The sequence below is a fragment of the Podarcis vaucheri genome, assembly GCF_965113315.1.
Source record: "Podarcis vaucheri genome assembly, chromosome: 7".
NCBI classification, from domain to species: domain Eukaryota; kingdom Metazoa; phylum Chordata; class Lepidosauria; order Squamata; family Lacertidae; genus Podarcis; species Podarcis vaucheri.
In genome coordinates this window covers 36884742-36906612 of record NC_138765.1, presented here as the reverse complement: position 1 = coordinate 36906612, position 21871 = coordinate 36884742, and the positions used below count along the sequence as shown (strand labels likewise).

The 21871-nt window shown below is 44.3% G+C and overlaps 2 protein-coding genes and 1 long non-coding RNA gene across 5 annotated transcripts; 2 read left to right on the top strand and 1 right to left on the bottom strand.

The window, feature by feature from the left end:
• Nucleotides 1-550: 550 nt before the first annotated feature.
• OSCP1 (organic solute carrier partner 1) lies at nt 551-13873 on the top strand. 2 transcript variants are annotated; one of them, XM_082233247.1, is made up of 11 exons: nt 551-782; nt 4218-4247; nt 8590-8744; nt 9114-9281; nt 9850-9930; nt 10097-10200; nt 10502-10630; nt 10722-10791; nt 11762-11901; nt 12341-12404; nt 13290-13873. In XM_082233247.1, exons 1-11 carry the CDS (start codon nt 671-673, stop codon nt 13437-13439), a joined length of 1203 nt encoding a protein of 400 aa, XP_082089373.1. In that variant the 5' UTR covers nt 551-670; the 3' UTR covers nt 13440-13873. The 2 variants fall into 2 exon arrangements, with proteins under 2 accessions (XP_082089373.1, XP_082089374.1); XM_082233248.1 differs by lacking the exon at nt 4218-4247 and having other exon boundaries at nt 553-782.
• On the bottom strand, nt 4767-15839 carry LOC309538031. The gene is made up of 3 exons (XR_014222087.1): nt 15523-15839; nt 14824-15074; nt 4767-5044 (listed from the first exon to the last, which is right to left on the bottom strand). It is a non-coding gene; the product is annotated as an uncharacterized lncRNA (long non-coding RNA).
• A 52-nt stretch (nt 15840-15891) lies between these two features.
• On the top strand, nt 15892-18283 carry LSM10 (LSM10, U7 small nuclear RNA associated). 2 transcript variants are annotated; one of them, XM_082233259.1, is made up of 2 exons: nt 15892-15992; nt 17554-18283. In XM_082233259.1, exon 2 carries the CDS (start codon nt 17574-17576, stop codon nt 17943-17945), a length of 372 nt encoding a protein of 123 aa, XP_082089385.1. In that variant the 5' UTR covers nt 15892-15992; nt 17554-17573; the 3' UTR covers nt 17946-18283. The 2 variants fall into 2 exon arrangements, with proteins under 2 accessions (XP_082089385.1, XP_082089384.1); XM_082233258.1 differs by having other exon boundaries at nt 15912-15992; nt 17561-18283.
• Nucleotides 18284-21871: the final 3588 nt, after the last annotated feature.

Genomic DNA, 21871 nt, shown 5'->3' with positions numbered 1-21871 from the left:
GGTTTCCCCAGGTATTCTTTTCAAACTAAATCGTATCATATTCTCCATATTTCTTAAAACTCACTTTTTAATCATAATTCTGGCTTCATTGCAAGTGTTTGTAAAATCCTGCCAAGGTTTTCAATTGTTTACAGTGCTCTTTCAAGTAACTTTAAAAAAAAAACCCATTCTTTAGTAAATTTATGGTCCTCTTGATCTCTGATTTTCCCGGTCATTTTTGCCAATTCGCCTGAAACTTCTAAATGGGTGGGATATATATAATAAATTATTATTAATTATTCTTATTCTTATTACTAAATATTCCCCACTTTCCTTGTGTTTTTCAGACATGCGGGGCAAGAACTGGACACTGCATCTTGAGCTGCGCATGCGCCAATAAAAAGCTCATCCTATTAACATCCGACTCCGTCTCGATTATACGCCAGAGGATGAGAGGGCGGGAAAGAGGATGAGAGGGCGGGCCGTAAGCCTATCTAGGGAAGTTGTGGGCGGAGACCTAAGCTCCGCCTATAAAAGGAGACGAGACCTGCCAGCAAGCAGCCTTCCGATTGGCGGTGGCGTTGTCCAGGCAACGGGGCCGCTGCCGTCGTAGCAGCAGCCGCCGCAATCAGAGTCGCAGCCACAGCTTGTCTCCTGGACGGAAGCCCGGCCGTGTGCGGGTCCCGCGGCCATGTCGCTGAGGACGCTGCCGTTGCTCGTCCTCAACCTGGGCGGGGAGATGCTCTACATCGTGGACCAGCGGCTGCGCGCGCAAAGCATCCCGGGAGACAAGGCGCGCCAAGGTCTGGGAGGGGCCCCGCCTATACCGCGCTCTCTCTCACACCCACACACCCCTTTCCTCTCCGGCTGCAACGCGGGGCGAGGGTGTCATTTAATGGGGTGGGGGAGGGGGCTAGTGTGATTGAGTTCCTCATAACGCCTGTTCGGGTTGGGAGGGGCGAGTGCCACGGCGAGGGTGAAAGACACCCTGCCCCAAGCTGTGAGGACCATTTTTTGGCAACGCGCATCTACTGCCATCCCGAACATGTGTCTCGTCCAGATGTTTTGGACTTAGGAACGCATGGTGCTGGGCCCAATGAGAGTTGTAGCCCCAAACATCTGGAGGGCACCAAATTAGGGAAGGCTCTGCGCACCTTAGTGTGATATAGTATCTTGCCCACTTACAACTTGGGTCTTGGGTCTTTATTATTATTATTATTATTATTATTATTATTATTATTATTATTATTATTTGAATTTATATACCACCCTATACCCAGAGGTCTCATGGTGGTTCACAGAAAAGATCAACATAAAAACCACAATATATATAATCAAAATAAAAACAACCCCTCCAAAAAAGGGCTACATTTTTAAAGGGCAAAGGATGTCAAATCAGATCAACCAAAGGCCTGTTTAAAAAGAAACGTTTTTGCCTGGCGCCTAAAGGTGTATAATGAAGGCGCCAAGCGCACTTCCCTGGGAAGAGCATTCAACAGACAGGGAGCCACTGCAGAGAAGGCCAGTTCTCGTGTTGCCACCCTCCAGACCTCTCGAGGAGGGGTGTACATTTCCCAATACCTGTTGAGGTAGGCAAATCAAGTACACCTGATCATAAGTGTGGTTAGAGCAGGGATGGCCCTCACTTGTTGTCAGACTGCAGTCCCCATTAGCCCCAGCCAACATGACCATTGGTCTGGGATGATGGGAGTTGTAGTCCTGCAACATCTGGATGGCCACAGGTTCCCCAGCCATGAGTCAGAGGGAGTTGAAAGGTGGCTTTTCTCCAACCATCTCCCAGTGCAAAGCCAAGCTTTTATTGTGAGTGTGTAGGGAGTCCCTTCTTTCCTATTCACTGTATAAGACATCTCTCCAGTCTTGTTCCAAGAACTGGGAGACGGTCTTACCTTAAAAAAAACCCCAAGTATGGGTGTTGGGGCTCTGTAACCAGAGATCATTCTCTACACAATCCATGAGCCATTTAAGAAATTGCTTCCTTGCACAAACTAACTTTCTCAATTTCCAGAGCCTGGCAGCTGTTAATACCACACTCTCCTGAATCCCCATATCAGACAATTTCCTTGTAGCTTTAATTTTGAACTCTTATAGTACATCATTTATTTGATGGCTCTTACATGTCTTCAAAACCGCAGAGCCTAGGGTTTCCTGATCAGAAAGGTTGGTGGTTCAAATCCCCGCCACAGGGTGAGCTCCTGTTGCTCGGTCCCAGCTCCTACCCACCTAGCAGTTCGAAAGCATGTCAAAGTGCAAGTAGATAAATAGGTACCGCTCCAGTGGGAAGGTAAACGGTGTTTCCGTGCGCTTCTCTGGTTTGCCAGAAGCAGCTTAGTCATGCTGGCCACATGACCCAGAAGCTGTACGCTGGCTCCCTCAGCCAATAAAGCGAGATGAGCGCCACAACCCCAGTTGTCCACGACTGGACCTAACAGTCAGGGGTCCTTTACCTTTACATACGGTACCTTCAGTTGCAAGTAAATTTTCAGGCCAGCCAAGGCGTCCTACCTAGAGCAGCTTTTCAGAGTAATGTACTTCCCCCTGTCACAGATTACAACCTTCTGGGTGACTTACACCCAATATTCTGACCAGGCAACTTTATAGAATAATAAAATGATGTTGAATGTGAAACAGCCTTTATAAAGTTCTGCCACCATATCTGAATGACAACTTGTGCAGACAGTTTTAAGTTCTATGTCTTAAAGTGACTGGTAACCTTGTTAGGATCAACATTTCTGAAGACATTGCCACATTAGTAGTACTTGGGAACATTGAGAGGGGAGAATATTTCCACATGGTGAGCTGAATGCTGGAAATGTTTAGTATTCTAATGGAATTCTCTAGAAATAAGTCCTTTGCAGGATTCCACAATTTCCTTTGCCATAGTATGCCACTACCCATTAGTGAACATGTCGAGACCCTTCCCTCCCACTTGGAGCTGCAGTCATGCTACACTTTGGAGTCCCTCAGAGCATTTTGGAAGAACAGCATCTTTCATGGACAATCGCCCCATCATTTCAAGGTGGGGGGGGGGAGGTTTGTCTGATCTGCTTCCTAGGTACTTAAAGAATAGCTTTGCTGCTTCTTGGGCATGAGCATATAGGGCTAGCATTGAAAGGTGAATGTTGCTCCTGATGTACAAGGTACCCACAACTTACACAAATTTAACTTATGCGCATTCAGCTTTACACACTTGGGGGGGGGATAAAAATAAAGAAGGGGACAGGCATCCAGGAAAAAGGTCTTTGGCAATCCCACCTGCCATTGTACCCAATATATTTTGACTATACATGATTTTGACTTTAGGTGTGATCCGTGGAACATAACCCTCATATAAGTTGAGGGCATACTGTACTAGAAACAGACCATTAAAAGGAAATGTAAAAGAAAAAATAATAATGTAAGTCATGGTTGACATTCTGATGCAGGTGAAAAGGACTAGAAAAAGATTTCCGTTCTCTAGGCACCAGCATCAAATCGTATAGTATACTACGGTAATTCTACTGCAGAAACGCTTAAAATTCCAAGCTACTGATATGCATGTGTTTACATCTTGGGCTGGTAAATAGCATGAGTTCAATTCGTCATACAGCTTACTGGACAAGTGGCTGAACTCAAGAGGAAAGGTGGGAAACAAATGTTGTTACGTTCTTGGTGATCCAGCATGCATGTATCATATTTTTTCTACCTTCAGACTTAAAGTATGGGGCAATGGCTTTGTACAGATTACATTTGCTCAGAAGTATTGGAGTTGCTCTAGCACAGTAACTCATCTATGGGGATCTGAGGATACTCAGCAGTCAGCACAGTCATTTTGAGCAGTTAGTGCAATTATTTCTGTGGTATCTCATTTGTTTGAAGTGAATGCTCCACATCAAGGCTGTGCAGCTGTTGCAATACTTTGCCTTTTCACCAGATTTTATGCTGGGAAAATAAGCCTCTTTCCCCCACAATGTGTGGAGTGAGATTACAGAAGTGTCATAGGTCCATTTTTATAATGCCTGTATATCACCCCTACCATCCACACATTATGGCTTTTTTTTTTTTTTTTTGCCACTTTAAAATATTAGTTGAAAGCTCTCCTTTGCTTTGCAGCTCTAATGCAGCAGGGTACTAAATACTGTTGGATTCTTTTTTACTTATTCCCCCTCTTTCATCCTGCTTGTCAGTTTGTTGTTCTTAGTACTTGACCCGTCATTTTTTCTGTTTTATGCTTCGTGTAGATGAATGGACTGATGTGGACAGGAGACGAGGTACTGTAACATTTTTAGCCCCCTGCACAAAGAGGTTTTTTTTCTCTCACTGAGATTCCAAACTATGCATACACAGTATCTTCTGGCATGCTATTGGAAGATCCCTACAGACCAGCAGCATTATATTTCTGGAGCTCGGGTGACTGACAGCATTATGTACCACATTTATAGCAAATCCTGGAAGAAATTCATTGAACCCTCGTTGGTCAATTCTTATGACTTTAGTTTAAGTAACTTATAGTAGTGTTGGCATGCTGGGCAACTGTTAGGAACCTGGGAAGCTGCCTTATACAGAGTCAGACTATGGTTCATCTAGCTCAGTATTGTCCTCACTGACTGGCAGCGGCTCTCCAGAATTTCAGGCAGGGGTCTCTCCCAGCCCTACATGGAGATGAGGGATTGAACCTGGGACATTCTGCTTGCAAGATAGATTGCCTGTTATTTGACTCTGGTCACATATTATCACATATTTCAAGAATACCATTTTGTGAATATGGCAACTTGTCATTTTTTTAAAAAATTTGATTAGGTTATCATTTGTTAGCAGGGGCAGGCACGAGGGTTGCTTGCTAGTGACAAACTCCACATCAAAACACTTTCCACAGGCTACCTTCTTTAACAGGCAGTTCCAAACAGGAGCAGAAGCAGTCATTGATGAGTAAAGTGTCAAACTAGGACTAGGAAGACGCAGATTCAGATCCTCACTCAGCCAAGAAAGTCATTAAACAATTGTGGTTAAGTCACACACAGGTCTGTTGTGAGAGCACACTGAGGGATGGGCCGACTGCCCTCAGTTTCTGGAGAAGAAGCCAAAATAAATATGTATTAAAAATAAATCATTCATTCCCCCTTTTAAAGTAAAAGTTATCCAGTTTTGTTGTAATTAGTATGAGTTTCAAATCGGTTGATGACTGTCTTGCTTTAATATTAATGCTTTGAAAATACTTGACCGTCATTTGACAATATTGGATTAGTCAATTGACCAAGTCTTTTTTTTTTTTAACCCATCAACCTCCACAACCATCATCTGCCGTCTGTCTAACTGAAACAGGCAACATACAGAGTTGAAAGATTTTGCTATAGCTGCACAGGAGCTAAGAACAAACCATAAATGCAATAGACTGTCATAGTGCACATATGTATTAGGATGTGCTTTTAAAGCCTATGAACTGCCTACAGTCCTTCTGTGTGTTGATTGCAGTGGTTTTATTTTATTACTCTAACAAAATTTATATACCAATTGTAAATGAAACCTCAAAGCGGAACCTCTAATGATGGTGAACTCCTGTAAAAACCTGACTGATTAATGACTGAAATTTTGACTGACAGCATTTTTTTTTATTATAAGATATTTATTAAGATTTTCAAAATAAAAATAGAAAAAAGAAAAATACAAAATAAAAATAATTAAAAACAACTCAGTCTTTCCATTACTTATTTTTCATTAGCTTGTTTCCCGGACCTCCTCACGCCTCCCTTTTTTGTATTCCAATTCAGTTTGTTGGTTCAGCAAATCCTTCTCCTCTTTGTTTATCCTAATCTTTAATCTTAAAATATTGTAACATTAAATATTTACCTATTAGTAATCCATTTTTCATATTCCCTTATAGTATTGCAGCTAAAAACCACTTAGTTTCTATCCAACATCATTCTAACATTCATTAATTTTACAATATTTCTGTAAATAGTCTTTAAATTTCTTCCAATCTTCTTCCACCGACTCTTCTCCCTGGTCTCGGATTCTGCCAGTTGACTGACAGCATTTTAGTGGCATGTTGTACATACACAGAGCTGCATAGTGTTCCCGGCTGCATCAACACTTCTGTAGCAGGTGTAATTGACGAACAAGTGAATGCTTGACTAGGGCTTTCTGCATTTTAAAAACAGGCAGGAATGATCCTGAAACATAAAAATAATTCACTAGTGCCTTGGGAAAAAAACTTATTGAAAAATTCATCTTAGGTAGTAGCTCAACATCTCTGTTGGCAAAGGAGCAGGTATACAAGCATACTATGAGCAGTATGCAGGCAGAGTGTACCCCGTGGTTCTTGCTCTCTTCCTGCTGTACTGCAGAATTAGTCATCAGTTCTCTGCCTTGAACTATGTCTTTTAATCCACAACTTTCCTCATTAAATCCCAAAATTTACTGCTGCTTTAGTATGGCATTATTGCATATCTTTAGATTGCATCATGCTGTTCTGCATCATGCTTAATACCTGGAATGGGTTGAGCTGAATAAACCGCCAGGTATGTTCCCCCCCCCAAGTATACTGTGTAACCAAACATAACCCCCAAATGCTACAAGATCTCTGTTTCTATTGCTCAGATGCATAGCAGTCTGTAGGTAAATGAGGGAACGAGGGAGTCTGTGGTTTTTTAAAATGCTGTTTGGTGGCTGAATTTTATCCCACCTGCATTTGCCTATGTGTCACAGGAGGCCAGACCAGTGGATTTGGTATGGAGGAAGTGTTAACCACCTATGGCTAATGGCTACCCTAAATGCTGTGTATAGCGACTGTACTAGGTAGCCTTAATTGGTGGTGGCTTAATAAACCAAACTGTTTAGGAGTGAAAAAGAAAAGAAAAAAAGCAATTCCACCACAGGATTCTGGTGTGGATCGTAGAACAATGCAGGATTTCTCCACTTTCATTTACCAACCTAAATTCAACTGGCACTAAACACCCTGTGCCACCCTGAGGGTTGAGAGGAAAACTGGGTGGTAAGCATCCTAATCTTCTACCACCCCTAGTGACTTATATTTTGGGACAGTGATGCAATGTACTATCTCATTCAGTTACACGAATACAGTGCAAAATGTCAGAGGTCACTATTTGGTATGATCATGTTTCTGTCCAATTCCAAACTACTAGAGAATTTTCCTGGCTGGGGCTGACAGAGAAGCACAGAAGCAGAACTCTGTCAATTCTCTTTAGAAGCATACACTGAGGGAGAGTTTACTACAACTTTGTTAAGGATTGCATCGGAGCGGGTCAAGAGAGAATTGCATCACTAAAAGCTCTGCTTATCCATCCTAGTCTCTCTGTGCTTAGCAAGACCTGCTGGATACTAGATTGAACAACTGCTGCTACTTAGCACAAGGGAGAATGAAAATGGGAGCTAGAAATGACTTTGTAACTGGGCATAGAATCTCAGAATTGTAGACTTGGAAAGGACACCAAGGATCATTTAGTCCAGCCCCCTGCAATGCAGGAATCACTGCTAAAAGTCCCAGGCAGATGGTCCATCCAACCTCTGTTCAAAAATTTCCAGTGAAGGCATAGAGAACCAGAAGAAGAGTTTGCCTTTGTCCACTTCCACCAGGGAGTGTGAGGAGGGGACGGTACTGGGCAACAGATCAGGATCGAAACCTTTTAAGCTCAGACTTTATTGGTATCCACATGAATATGGTTTCTGTAGCAGCTAGCTCCCATACAGGAAACTGTATTTAATTTCAGCTTGACTAGGAAGATCCCAGGCACCTAAGATCAGAATTTTGACATTTTGGTGAAATATTTTAACCTTTTCTCTGTACACAGGTACACAGTCATTTCTAAGACTGGTTTTTACAGTGATTCTCTCCAATGTTCAAGACTTATCTACATGACCAAATATCATTTTCTTAGCATTAGGGATACCTACTATGGTACATGAGAGATTCTTTGTAGCCAACTCTGCTTGCACAGTATTGGGTATTGAATGTAAAAGAAATAACATCTAGTGCTTGAGTATTACTGGTGTAGTACCTTTGGCAATAGTAACCCTGACCACTACATCTGAATATTGTTTCAATCATTTTATCTACTTCTCAGTATTTGGTTGTGGTTATCAGCCCAACTGCAAGTGATTAAACAATGGGGGACAGGGTGTTGTGATTCTCTTCTACCTCAATTTACTTATCATGGATTCAGGAGCCTCTATAAAATGTTTGCAGAAGAAAAAGAATGGATGCAGTTTGCAAATGCAAAAGAAGACGAATTGTTTCAGATTGCCATAATCTGCTGTTCTACTCTTAGAATTTATTGGATTTGGAAACAGTAGTTTCAATGAGGGCAACCGTGTCTCATTACTAAGAAAAGAAACCGTTTCCAGATCCTGTATCTCTACCAGCACTGGTGAAGTCACTGGTAACAAAGACTGGGAACGGCTTCTGTGCAAGTTTCCTTGAACTGAAGGGGATTTGGAGAGGATCACAGCTTCGCACAGAAGACATTGGTGGGGCATGGTGTGTTTCAGTTGGAGAGTGGCCTTTGCAAGTCCCTCCTCAACTATAACTGTGTCTTCCTGTGAAACAAAAGCAAAGCTGATCCATTTGTGATACTTTTGAATCTTTTGTCTTTTCAGTTATGAATGACATCATAGGGGGTATATTCAATAAAAAGTTTATGGACGAGCTGTTTAAGCCGCAGGAGCTCTATTCAAGAAAGGCCCTGAGGACAGTTTTTGAGCGTCTGGTTCATGCCTCAATCATGAGACTGAATGCACCCAGTATGGATAAGGTGAGGATGAACCTTTCTGTTTCCCCCAATGTCTTATGGGGAATTCAGGTAACTCTCTGTCAACAAGTGCTGTCATTAAATGGAACTAGGATTCTCATACTTAACATTCGGGAAAAATTGGGGGATAAAGGAAAGTGATAACTGACTCAGGGGAGAATGGCAGCTTAGGTAGACAAGGGAGCTGAAGGCGATGCAATAGCAGTGACAACTAGAGCAATATCAAGACAGGTCTAACCAAGCACAGGCTCCTATTAGGGTGGCTCACAGAATAAAATCCAGCCAACTGCACAAGAAGACAGCTGATTAATATCTAATAAGGCTCAGCCTGGGTTCTGTAATTTAACTAATTCCAGTTTGCTTACTTTGTAGCTCTACGATCTAATGACCATGGCATTCAAGTACCAAGTTCTACTCTGCCCTCGGCCCAAAGACATTTTACTCATCACTTTCAACCACCTGGATGCTATCAAAGATTTCATTTATGAAGCACCCAAAACTCTGGCCCAGGTTGATGCAACCTTTAGGAAACTCATTGATGTAAGAGCACACCATACCTTTTAGATTGCATTCAAATGTATGTACAACTATGGGGGGAAATAGTACAAAGGCAAAACATATTGGAGCATGCCCTCATATTGGTTTTCTACTGTGTAGTGTGCTCCCCCTTCAAGCTGCTGCACTGTAAGTCTGGAGATTTCACCAGTGAAAGCAGAAATAAGACAACTGAGTAAAATACAATGCAAGCATATCTCGTTACCAGGGTTATATCAGTGTTGCAGTACTGATGTTAATAACATTCAAAAAGTAACAAAAGTTTTGAAATGGATTCGTGATTTCATAAAACAAGCATGTTTTACTGGGGGTTAGATTTCTATTTAAGTTTATTTGAATCTGGGAGACCTGGTTTAAAATCCCAGCAGCAACTAAATAGCCACTGGGGTGTCCTCATGGAAAGTTGCTCTTTCTCAGTTGCCTGTCACCAAAATGGAAATAATCTTCTGCCCACAGTTATGAGGATGCATGAAGCACTTAAACATCCATGTGACTCATACACTTGAATAATGCTAAAGCAGCAGCAAGGATTTATTCTGATTTTATTCTGCAGACATACGGCTCTCTCTCTGCTGGCGAACTTCAGCTCATCCGGCAGACATTGCTCATCTTCTTCCAGGACATACACATCAGGGTGGGTGGCTTTTTCATTTTTACATATCAGTCCAGGAACTTGTGATAGTAGAGCAAGGATCCCTGGGTGAAGTTGCATGATATGATACAGGAATAAGGAGGTGTTGGGCAGAAATTCTTTCTAAGCAAGACCGCTTTACAGACAAAGTTTTGTGCTTCCTCCACAGGTTTCCATCCTCCTCAAAGATAAAGTACAGAACTCAAATGGCCATTTTGTACTGCCAACCTCTGGTCCAGTTCCTTGGGGAACAGAGGTTCCAGGGCTCATCAGGTGAATCTTAGACCTCTCTACCTTGCACCCTGCTTTTTCCATGTAGCCACTAGATAGATCAGCTGCACCTAGTTAACCATCTATCCCAATCCTAAGGAGAATCCCTAGTGCCAGGCTGGATGGGTCCTCTGACTGAGACAAACCTGCTGGGGGTAGAGGAAAGAGTGTATGTTCACTACCTTAGGCCAGCAAATTCCCTTTTATTAACTCTCCCATCTGTTCTGTGAGATAGAGGGTTTTTTTTTCCTTGCTCACAAAAGCACTAGAAGTCACCACAGTGCTTCAATTTTGCAATTTTCAGACTTTTCAACAGTAAAGGGGATGAAATTAAGAGGACTGAGTTCGTCAGTGGTGGAAATTACCAGCTTCCATATCGAGAAGGCTCATTCGACCTCTATGGAGACAGAGTAATCAAATTGGGAACAAACATGTAAGCCGTGGAATGCAAAGCCACATTTCAGTTGGGGGCTCTCTGCAGTTTTCCTTTGTGTCTACTATAAGCCTTTATCAATTGCCTCTAGATACAGCATCAGTCGGCCTGTAGAGACAGACATGTCGGGGGCAGCCAAAAATTTGGCATCTCGTGTAAAGGTCAGTATCTTTAGTCTACCTTCTTAATCAACCTTTCCCAACTTGGTGCCTCCAGATGTTCTTGGATTACAATTCCCAATGCTCCAAACAGCCAGTGATTAGGGGTTGTGAGATTTGTAGTCCAAAATATCTGGAGGACGCCACGTTGGAGAGGGCTGCTCTTAAGTAGTGCTGTGCAGAAAACCACTTTACTACCTAAATGTTTTCTGTTTCAGATTAGGATCCTGTATCCTTTAGTAATATAATCAATCCTTCTCTCTGGATGCCATTTTGCTCAGACAGAGAATCCTTAATCATATCTTTTCAACCTGGAGTTTGTTTTTTCTGGTCTTTTCTTTTGAACAGGTTGTGTCTGTTGCTGAATGCAACTTCTATAAGCCAGTGTAGGTGTTTGCTTAAGAGCATTGAGGGCTGAGAGACTATTGGGGGCAGAGAGTACTTTGACCCAAGGCCACACATAAACATCTCGTCCCAGTGATCTCCAGAGCGAGAGAGATTTAGATGTCCACTTAATTATGAATTTCACACCAAAATATCTCCCAGTAATTCATATTCTGTAAGTTGCATGTTGCTGTCATTAATTATGTGGAGATAACTGATAACCTCTGGAGCAATGAGCTGCTTTATAGATTATTCTAGACGTTATTTTATGATATGTACATAAGTTGTATCCAAGGCTAATCGTACTCAAAGAAGGCTCATTGAAATCAACAATCATGCCTATCTCAGGCACATTAATTTCCATGCCAGAACATACTCGACTACAACCATATACAGAAAGTCTTTTATGTCCCAATTTCAAAAATGTCAGTTGCAAAGCTGCTTTCAACCAAGATGCCAGAGCCCCAGCAGCCTTTGTTGCAGCCTTTACAGTATAGTGCTAGGAGGCCACAACCCTTGTAAACAAAGCTCTTCCAATACTGCCATTGGTTGCCTCTCCGTGTAACAGACCCACTCTTGTTCCATGTAGGAGAATACTGCTCCAAACCCTCTCGCTAAAGAGGAGCTGAACTTCTTGGCCAGACTCATGGGAAGCCTGGACATCAAGAAGCCCCTTGGCAACGAGGCTGGTTTCCGGCTGAATCTCTTCACCACAGATGAGGAGGAAGAGTATGATCAGTCTCACTTGCTTTATTGATGGTGTGGGTGAGAGTTGGCCATTCAGCCATCTAGTTGAATCAATCCGTGGGTGAGAGGCACGTACTGAAGCCCTTGCATGACACCCCCCCTTCCTTTTGGGAACCTTTGCTGCAGAACCTTCTTTAATTAGTACCACTATTGCAGAAAAGGCTCATCAGATGCAGCAGCGGGGAGCAATTGTCAGGGAATTGCTATTCATTAAAAATTCAAACAAGTGAGGTATGTGAAAAGCTGCTAGAGGCATTACAGCTTACCAAACAGATTGCATTTGTAGCATTCTATCTGCAAATGAATAGCATTTAATCATGGCTGGTTTAGTTGAGATTCCTTCATCATAGGGGGTTGGACTAGATGACTCTCATCTCACCTTCCAACAATTCTGTGACAGCTCTTTATTCTTTTCCTCAAGACATGCTGCACTGACCCGCCCAGAGGAATTATTGTATCAAGTTATCAACATACAAGCAGACAAGGTATGCAATCATTGCCCCCTAGCCTCTCATTTTGAGAGTAAGCTGAATAGTTTTTGAACTACATGAATGTGCATTTGGTGAAGTGTATTGTTATTGATGTTTGTTGCTATGTTACTTCCAGAAACTAAAATAGGTAAGGAACTTGGGACGGGGGGAGGTAATTTTAGTTGGGCATGCAAGCATTTGAGTTTCACAGAACTCTTGATTGCATGGCAGAATCTCTCTTCTGCCTGATCAGCCTGCATAAAAGATGAAAAGAAGATAACACATGGGGAGTGTGGGGGAGAGAAGCCACCACATTCTGTGAACATAACTGAGAAAAACCTTGCTGAATCTGAACCTGAGCCTCTCAATCCTAGTATACTATTTCGAACAGTGTCTGGTCAGAACCTGGCAGAACAAGAGCACTCCAGTGATATTTGTTTCCTGCATCTTAGATGGTGTGCTGCCTTTGAAAACAGAAGTTCCATAGAGCCAGTGATAACTTGCGCTTTTTGATGAATTCGTCTAGTTTCCTCCTTTTTGCTTTTAATATGTATTATTGATAATCATAAAAACTGTCTAGTCCCCTTGAAGCCAACTTGACCAGTAGCCATTGCCACATCTTGTGGTAGTGAGTTTCATATGAGGTGTGTGTTATGTACCTGGAACTTGGGGTTTGAGAACCAAGAATGTTTTTTGCTGCCCTCACAGCAGTCAAAGCTCCTTTTGATTTTCAGAGGAACATTTTGATGCTCTTAAAATCAAAACTACGGTGTTGTGTTGCTTCTGGCAACTGAGGTTAAATTGATTTTTTAAAGCTGGTTACTGAAAATAAAGTATTGAATTGTCAAATTATGATTTATGTTCTCCCATAAGTAGAACCAATTGGACTCTTTTAAATAGGACCCTCAACGGAATGAGGAGCTGGATCGCATCATGGGAGAGTTCGAGGTCGCAGAAGAACCAAAGGAGAGGATCAGCAAGGGTGCTGACTTGCTGGCAATGATGGATGAGCTGGATGCTGAGCATGAATGCAAGTCTCTTCCATCTTGAGGAGGAGAGCACCTGGCTGTCAGCCTCCTGTAGAACAGAGCAGTTACCAAGGTCATCCATTTTTGTTGGGTCACTAAGGCTGGATGTTGCTTAGATGTGTTTGACAAATTCTGTCTCTAGCTTTGGTGAAATGGGGTCATGGTCAAATAGCAGTTTCATTCCTGTGCTAATAAGGACCTAGATTGTGCCTCCCAGAGTTACAAGCTGGAACATCTGGAAAGAAAGTGGGCATTTATGTCCTGTGTGCATACACAGATTCCCTCTATAGGCTTCCTAATTAAAGGTCCAAACCTTTATATCACTAGTTAAGTTTGTGAGTGTGTTATAACACGAGCAGAAAGACCAGTTCCTTCATTTTGCTTATGGGGACCAAGTTTTTAATGGTGTTGCAACCAAGGTCTTTTTAGTTGCAGCAATAAAGACCAGAAACAAGATGACCTTTTGTCTTTTTTATCACTTACCTTTTAAGGCTCTCTCCACCCCACCTGTCCTGTGATAACCCACCGCCTCACATGCCAAGTCCAGAAGTTTACTCATAAAGAAATCCCCCTCTGTTTAGTAGGGTTTCCTCCCAGTAAGTGTGCAGAGGATTGCAAGCTCTGAAAATCCCTGTAGACATACATTGACAGAGGAGAGAAACAACACTCTTACTAGAGTTGCCACTGTTTATTTCCCTTTATCAGCCTGGTGCCCTCCAGGTGTTGCTGGACTACAACTGGGGCTGGTGGAAGTTGTAGCCCAACAGCATCTGAAGGGCACCAGGTTTGTGAAGGCTGCCCTAGATGCCTCTCTCACTGATGAATTTCTGCTGCTTTTACACCAGTTAAAAGCACAGCAGCCCTATTGGCAAAAACCTTGACAATTCTGATTGTGGGACAGCATGGTTTAAGTATTGTTGTTGGCATCCATCTGTCTCAGGAGACAGTGAAGGAGTGTGCCTTTGGGGGTGAAGCTAATCTCTTGGATGGTTGCAGCACCTGCCGTGGCTGTTGAGACTAATACTAGAGAGTCGTTTTGTTGTAGCTGGGTCAGATGAAGGCATCTGGTGGTGCTGGTGCAGATACACTATGGTATTTCTTCTCTCTACAATCTTCCCAGTGGTCTTTCCTCCTCTGGTCACTGCTATGGATACACAACCTGTCTATCTCCAGGCACTCCTGTGTTCTGCAAGGTATTCCCACACAGTGGGATTAATGCTGCCAGCCTTCATGTCACGTTTGCAGACATCTTTTGTAACACAGAGTTGGCTGGCCAACAGGCCTGGTGCCTGAAGCCATTTTCCCATAGAGCATGTCCCTGATGATACCCAAAAGCTTCCTGACACAGCACACATGTAAGGCGTTGAGGAGTCGCTCCTGACAATTCTAAGTTGCCCATGACTCACCTCCATAAGCAGCGTGCTCAACACACAAGCATGGTAGACCTTTATCTTGGTATGGGATGTTAGCATCACATTGTCATAGCTGTATTGCCAATATGCTTGTCCAGCTAAGCATTGATGGAGGCTGCTGGTTATGGTGAAATCCGGATAGACAAAACAGTCTACCATCTCAAGCGTGTGATCACCAGTGCTAATGCATGGAGTGCTGGCAGCGTCCTGACCCAGGATGTTAGTCATCAGGCTGATGGAACTGCCTGCAGGTTTGGTAAAATGGTTGATGAGTCTCTGTGGAGCTGATGCATTCATATTAAGTGAGTGCATAGGACTCCCAAATAGATTCTAACTAAGGTAAAGGTACCTCTGACCATTAGGTCCAGTCGCGCACAACTTGGGGGTTGCGTGCTCATCTCGCTCTATACGCTAAGGGAGCCGGCGTTTGCCCGCAGACAGTTTCCGGGTCATGTGGCCAGCATGACTAAGTTGCTTCTGGTGAACTAGATCTAGCCTATTTGCACAGAACAAAAGCTGCTTATTAGAGAAGATAGTTCTACTTTTATTATAAGTTAATTATAAATCCATTACTACCATTAAAGAATAGTGTATAAAAACTATATGTGTTTATTTAAAATATTTGAAATTTGAAAAATGCAGCTTAACACACAGCTCGTCATGTGTAGTTAACTAAATCTTATCCATGTTTACCGGGCAGGAAGCATTACCCTGCTCAACAAGGGTTGCTCCAAAATACTTGATTGCAGTCTGATGTTACTGTGATTAGTAAAATCACACCCGGATACCGGCAATTCTGAGCATGTTTAGTTGAGTTAAGGCGGCTTTGAGCTGGAGCTTTGATGAGCCAATCAACATCGCCGAAACTTCAACCTCTCCAGCTTTTAGGCGGCTTGTTCGCGTCACTTTCAGGGCGGAAAGCGAATCTCCAAGCGCACCAGCTACGGGCGGAAGCAACGGAGCAATCACAAGCCAGCTTTCTCCTCCCCCACCTCGAGCCCCGCCTTTTCTTCCATTCTGGCCAATGGGGCTGCTCCACTTTCTTCCGGTTGGGCATAGAACCGGCGAATGAGGAGCGAAGTCTCTTTGATTAAGCCTCCTGTCGATTGCGCATGCGTGCTTCCGCTTTTGCGCTGGGCAAGGAGGCGGGAGATCCAAGACAGGTAGGCAAGCGGAGACTCCGCTGTGTGCGCCTCTTCTGCACGGGACCCGATCCGGATCAGGAGCCGCCACGAGCTGCCCTTTCCCCTTCCCTGGCGTTGCCTGCGGAGCGAAAGGCCGGAGAACGAGACAGCGAGAGTTAGGCAGCCAGGAGCAGGCCTAGGGGGCATGGGCGTAGCCAGGATTTTTGTTAGGGTCATTTGTTAGCTAACAGAGGTTCTGCCCCCACCCCCTGTATTTTTATTTATTTTTATTGAAGGGAGCAGCTGCTCCTACCTGCCCCCCTTGGCTACACCTATGCCAGGGCAGCTCATGCTGGGGACCCCTATCATGAGCCCCTGGGTCTGCTTCTCCTGCCGGCCGGCCGGCCTGCTTGCTTTCTGCGCCCACAGGATTTCCTGCGGCCCAGGAGGCCCCATGAGTGGATCGGGCCCTCTTCCCCACTAGAAGGCCACCTCCTTGATGAGAGGGACTCTTTGGGCCACTTGGAAGTTGTTTTACAGAAGAACATCAGAACAGCCCGGCTGCAGCTAGATTGAGGCATAGGAGGCCAATCTAGCCCAGTGTCCTCATCTCACAGTGGCCAAACAGATGCCCCCAATGTAAAAATCCCAGAGCAGGACCAGAGGGCAATAGCAGCACACACACCCTCCTGCTGTTTCTAGCAGCTGGCGTTAAGAAACACATCTGCCTCAGGCTGTGCAGGCAGAGCCTGGCCTCCATCATGGGTAGGAAGCATCAACTGCCTTCTCCGCTGATTTGCCCAATCCTTTTTTTTTAAAGGCTTCCAAGTTTGAGGGTTCCTCTCTGTGTATGTATTTGCCCACAGCACTTATGGGTCACAGCTGTGACTGTACTCATTGGCTAAAAACAGAAAAGCAGGAATAGGCTCATATCACAAAGCAATTGCTTCAAATAGTGATTGCTTCAAATGCCCACACATTTTGCTTCCTCACTTTCCTTCTACAAGTGTTAAATTCAATTAAAAAAAACACACAGAAAGAAAGAAAGCTCAAGAGTCTGGACCCAGTGTAACAGTGTTCCTCTCTCAGTGGCCCTGGCACCACTAAACTTATTAGTTGCTTGTCACCAAATAGGTCTTGCAGCAACTTACACTGAAGCACATACAGTATACATAAATACATTATGGGAAAGAGAAGAAATTCAGCTTTCTCGCTATTTTACTGCTGCTCCTTCCAAGTGAGAATGTTTGGTTGCTGAGCAGTTGGCCTCTGGGCATGTGCAGATTCTTTGGGACAGATGATAGATCATGGGCTCAGCCCCTTTTGATTATTACTGCCTGGCTGCTAAGGAGAGGCCAACCAACACACAGAGTTCTGTACTGAAGCTTGCTTAGGTTCCTTTAGAGATCCTGCAGAGCCTCAGTTTGGGTTTTGAGGTTTCACCTGTGTACTCTCCAAGCAAAACAAACAAGAACTGTGATTTTAAAATCATGAGCTGAATTCCGTGGTTGGCACAGACCCGTTCTCTATATAGCACGAGAGAAAGCGATTAATGGGGCTAACTCACTGAACTCTCTTCTTCCTCCTGTTTCTGTTCCAGCCATCAGGTGGTGCCACGCCATGGAGATCAGCCACTCCGTGAAGGAGCGCACCATCTCGGAGAACAGCCTTGTCATCCTGCTGCAGGGCCTCCACGGACACGTCACCACTGTGGAGTTGCGGGACGAGAGCATGGCTGTGGGACGCATCACCAATGTTGACGCCTTCATGAACATCCGCCTGGCCGAGGCGACGTTCACCGACCGGTGTGGCCATTCCACCTGGCTGGATGATCTGTTTGTGACGGGAAGGAACGTCCGCTACGTCCACATCCCTGATGACATGGACATCACGACCACCATTGAGAAACAGCTGCAGCTCATTCACAGAGTTCGCACTTTTGGTGGCCGAGACAGGGGCAGGAAGGAGTTCCTTAAGCAGAGCTACAAATGAGCAGGCTAGTGCCCTGGATTTGCCATGTGCCTCAAACTCAGCCTGACATTGCTTGTACTCCTGATGAAGAAGCACATTTTTCTGGACTGAGATTAGAAGTGACCTGTAAACAACCCTCCCTGATTTTTCTAGATGCCTTACCTGGCTGCACTTCCTGAGTTCAAGAGTTCACCAAACTTTTCTATAGAACGGGGAAGTGGGCATTAGGTCTCTTTGTAAGAATAAGTTCGAATACAACTGACCTTAGCAACAAATAGGATTCTTGCTTTCTGTGGACTAATACTCTCTTCACCCTCTTCAGCCTCATTTTTCCAAATAAACTGTTTACAAAATTTTAAGATCCACTTTCCTTTTACAAACTGTTTCTTACCAGACCAACCAGCACCTTTTTGTACGTTGAAAATCCTCATATCATCCCTCTTTAACAAGGATTTGCAGGCTGAGAAAAGTAGCAGCTGAGCCAAGGTTAAATTACAAATGAGAGAGCACTCAGTCCTTGTTTGACTCTTTATTTATTTACTTACTTACTTACTTACATTTATATCTCACCTTTCCTCCAAGGAGCACAAGGTGGCATATACAGTTCTCTTCCCCCATTTCATCTCCACAACAGCCCTGTGAGGTAGGTTAGGCTGAATTAAGTGACTGGCCCAATGTCATGACTGAGTGAGGATTTGAACCCTGGTCCCCCAGGTTTTAGTCCAACACTAATCGTTGCACCACGCTGGCTCTAGAACCTCAATAATGCAATATGAACATGTAGTAGTAGTATCAGGAACTTGGCCTATCTTGCCTAGCCTTTTCCACCCTGCTGCTCTCCAGAGGCTGGACTACACTTCACATCATCCCTGGCTACTGCTCATGCTGGGTGGGACTAATGGGAGTTGTAGGAGTCTGATTTAGCCCAGTGCTGACTAATGGTGGTGGTTTTCCAAAGCCATGGGCAGAGAGAGCTTTCTTAGTTCTGCTGCATCACATCTTTCCAGTAGAAGATGCCCAAGGATTGCAAAACATAAACCTGTCATTGAGCCCTTCTCTCACTCATCCTCTTGTTTGATCTGAAGTTGCATCTGACAGAGTGCATTCAGTTCATGATACAGCTGCTGGGCATCATCTCTTTTTGCCAGAAGCACATGTGTAGACTGTAATGCCTTCTCTTCTGAAAATAATGGAGGAGGGCAGCTGCAGCCTTACTAACATCCCCTAACTGTTGCTCAGTTCCCCCTTGCGTTTCACCCATGGGCATTACTTAGTTGAACTGGCAGCCCCACTCCAAAGTGGGCAGCAGGTACTATGAGGGCAGGTTGCTGCTAACTATGGCTCTTTTGTTAGGAGAGAATGGTTTGCACCATGGATAAGCAATGCTTGGGAATTGTCCTGACTCTCAGCTGGATGAGGAACTAGAACTCTCAACACCATTTCTTCCAAAAGTTTTAATGCATAAGTCAGTTTGATACAGAAGTCAGGTTCCAAGGCGCAGAGTAAGCAGGTACATCAGAGGCTATGTGACCAGTAGTGCTAAATGTCTGGTTTCTAAATGTCGGTCTGTAACGTGGGGGGACAACTAACATCATCCCTCTGGATTTCAGTGGTCAAGCTGGAATATAACAGTTCAGGCTTCAGGTATTTTAGGCCCAAGTTGCTCAGGGCTTTGTATATCAATGCCAGAACAATGTCAAAGAGCAGTCCCCCACCCAGTGTTATTGTCTGGACACAAGCAAGCAAGTATGAGTGGAATCACTAATATAGTGTCTCCACCCATCCCACTCAGGTGATCCAGTAGGTTACCATGACCAATGCTATCTAAAGCTGCTGAGAGATCAAGCAATTGTTACAGGGCCATGCACCACCATATTTCTCCCATTACAGGTCATCCATCAAGGTGACCAAGGCCAATTAATTCCCCAAAACACGCCTAAACCTGGATCCTGATAACCAGTGTCATCCAGGAACACTTGCAGTTCTGCAGCTTCTCCACCATCTTCCCCACAAAAGAGGTACTGTACTGGCAACAGGCCACCTGTTATTTCCCACTATTAAGTTCAGCTACTCTCTAGGCAGATGAAAGAGCAGCATTCCCTCCTTCCTCCAACAGGCATTGAAAGCTGCTCTTCCTGCCAAGTCTGCTGACTTGCCTAGCACATGTTGAGGGGTAACTGGCACAGGAGAGGAGCTGGACTTAAATGCCTTTGGGCTGATGATTCAGAGCTTTCCAGGGCCACTGAGGACACAGCAGACAGCCTGCCTGTCTGCACCAGCTTTGCTTTTCTTTCCAAAATCTACAGCCCAAAAGAGTTAATGTTTGTGTGGATCCATCTTAATGTGTGCTGAATGCTGCAGCAATGTGGGCCCCACAGCTACTTTCACCGCCATTGCATGCACGTGACTCATCTGTACTGCAGGAAATGTTAACACGTCCCCTTCACCTGATGGAGCAGGTGCAAGTTTACAAAGTGAATCAAAGGCTGTGCAGAGGCTGCCTGGCACATGTTGGTGTGTCTGTCTGGTTAGAAAAACGTGGCATCTTGGCCACATCACATTAAGGAGCCAATGACGGCCATGGAATTCTGTGTGCTCCATATTTGCTATGCTAACTAGTTTGGACATGCTGAAATGTCTCCCGACTTTTTGCTTGCAGCTACAGTGGTACCTCAGGTTACATACGCTTCAAGTTACAGACGCTTCAGGTTACAGACTCCGCTAACCCAGAAATAGTACCTCAGGTTAATAACTTTGTTTCAGGATGAGAACAGAAATCGTGTGATGGCAGCGCGGCAGCAGCAGGAGGCCCCATTAGCTAAAGTGGTACCTCAGGTTAAGAACAGTTTCAGGTTAAGAACGGACCTCCAGAACTAATTAAGTTCTTAACCCAAGGTACCACTGTATATGTATTTTGAGGGTCTCTAGTCAGACTGCACACGTGGCATTTGTTGTTATTTATTGCATTTATATTGCACCTTTTCCACTATGGAACTCAAGGTGCTTGCATGATTCTCCCTTTCCTCATTCAATCCCCACAACCACCTTGTGAGGTGGGTTAAGTTGAGAGTAAGTGACTGGCCCAAGGTCACCCAGTGAGCTTCATGGCTGAGTGGGGATTCGGACGCCAGTTTCTCAGGTCCTAGTCCAACACTAACCAGCACACCACCACTGGCTCATAATTCAGGATTCTTGGCTGCTGCAACAACTTCTAGAATAAGTGATTTCTATCCACTTCAGTTGGCACTAGACAAAGCGTGGGAAGAGCCTGGCTTTATTTCCAAACGGTGCTGAGCATCCCTGCCAATGATAGCAAGAGGGAGTTGCACACCCAGAACACAGAGCTGTTTGCAGAAAGAGTCTCCAAATTGGCAGAGGGCTCAAGTCAGGCTTGGTGACTGCAGCCCCACTTCCCCTAATGCCGGCAGTACTAAGGAAGGCGAACACTCTTTTGTTACCTCCCTGGAGTCTGTTGTTTGTACAAGTGGCAGTTGAGGCTCCCATAGAGTGAGTCATGCCTGCATGATGCAAGTGCTCAACTGAGGGAGAGAAAGCGAGCTGCTGTTTGTCCTTCTCCCTCCTGCCCCCATCACCCAAGCATGACTCACCAGTTACAAAAGTGGCTGAGGGTTGCTCTGGGTTACTTGCTTTTCACTTTTTTTAAAAAAAAACCTCTACTTAAGAGATATGGCAATTTGAGGCTGTCAAATAAGGAGCAAGCGAAGGCCCCATCAATATATTTTTTTACTGCATTTATAGCCCACCTTTTTCTCTCCAAGGAGCTGAAGGTGGTGTGCAGACATGGTTCTCCTCATTTAATTCCCACAACAACCCTGTGAAGGTAGGTGAGGCCGAGAGGTAGTGCTTTGCTCAAGGTCACACAGTGAGCTTCATGGCTAAGTGGGGATTTGAACCCTGATCTACCAGGGTGTTGTACTGTAGCCTTA

Coding starts and splice junctions, on each gene's coding strand:
- OSCP1 (XM_082233247.1), top strand. CDS start 671: ATGTCGCTGAGGACGCTGCCGTTGCTCGTCCTCAACCTGGGCGGGGAG. Junction 4,248..8,589: donor TGATGTGGACAGGAGACGAG/GTACTGTAACAT, acceptor TTGTCTTTTCAG/TTATGAATGACATCATAGGG. Junction 9,282..9,849: donor CCTTTAGGAAACTCATTGAT/GTAAGAGCACAC, acceptor TTTATTCTGCAG/ACATACGGCTCTCTCTCTGC.
- LSM10 (XM_082233259.1), top strand. CDS start 17,574: ATGGAGATCAGCCACTCCGTGAAGGAGCGCACCATCTCGGAGAACAGC.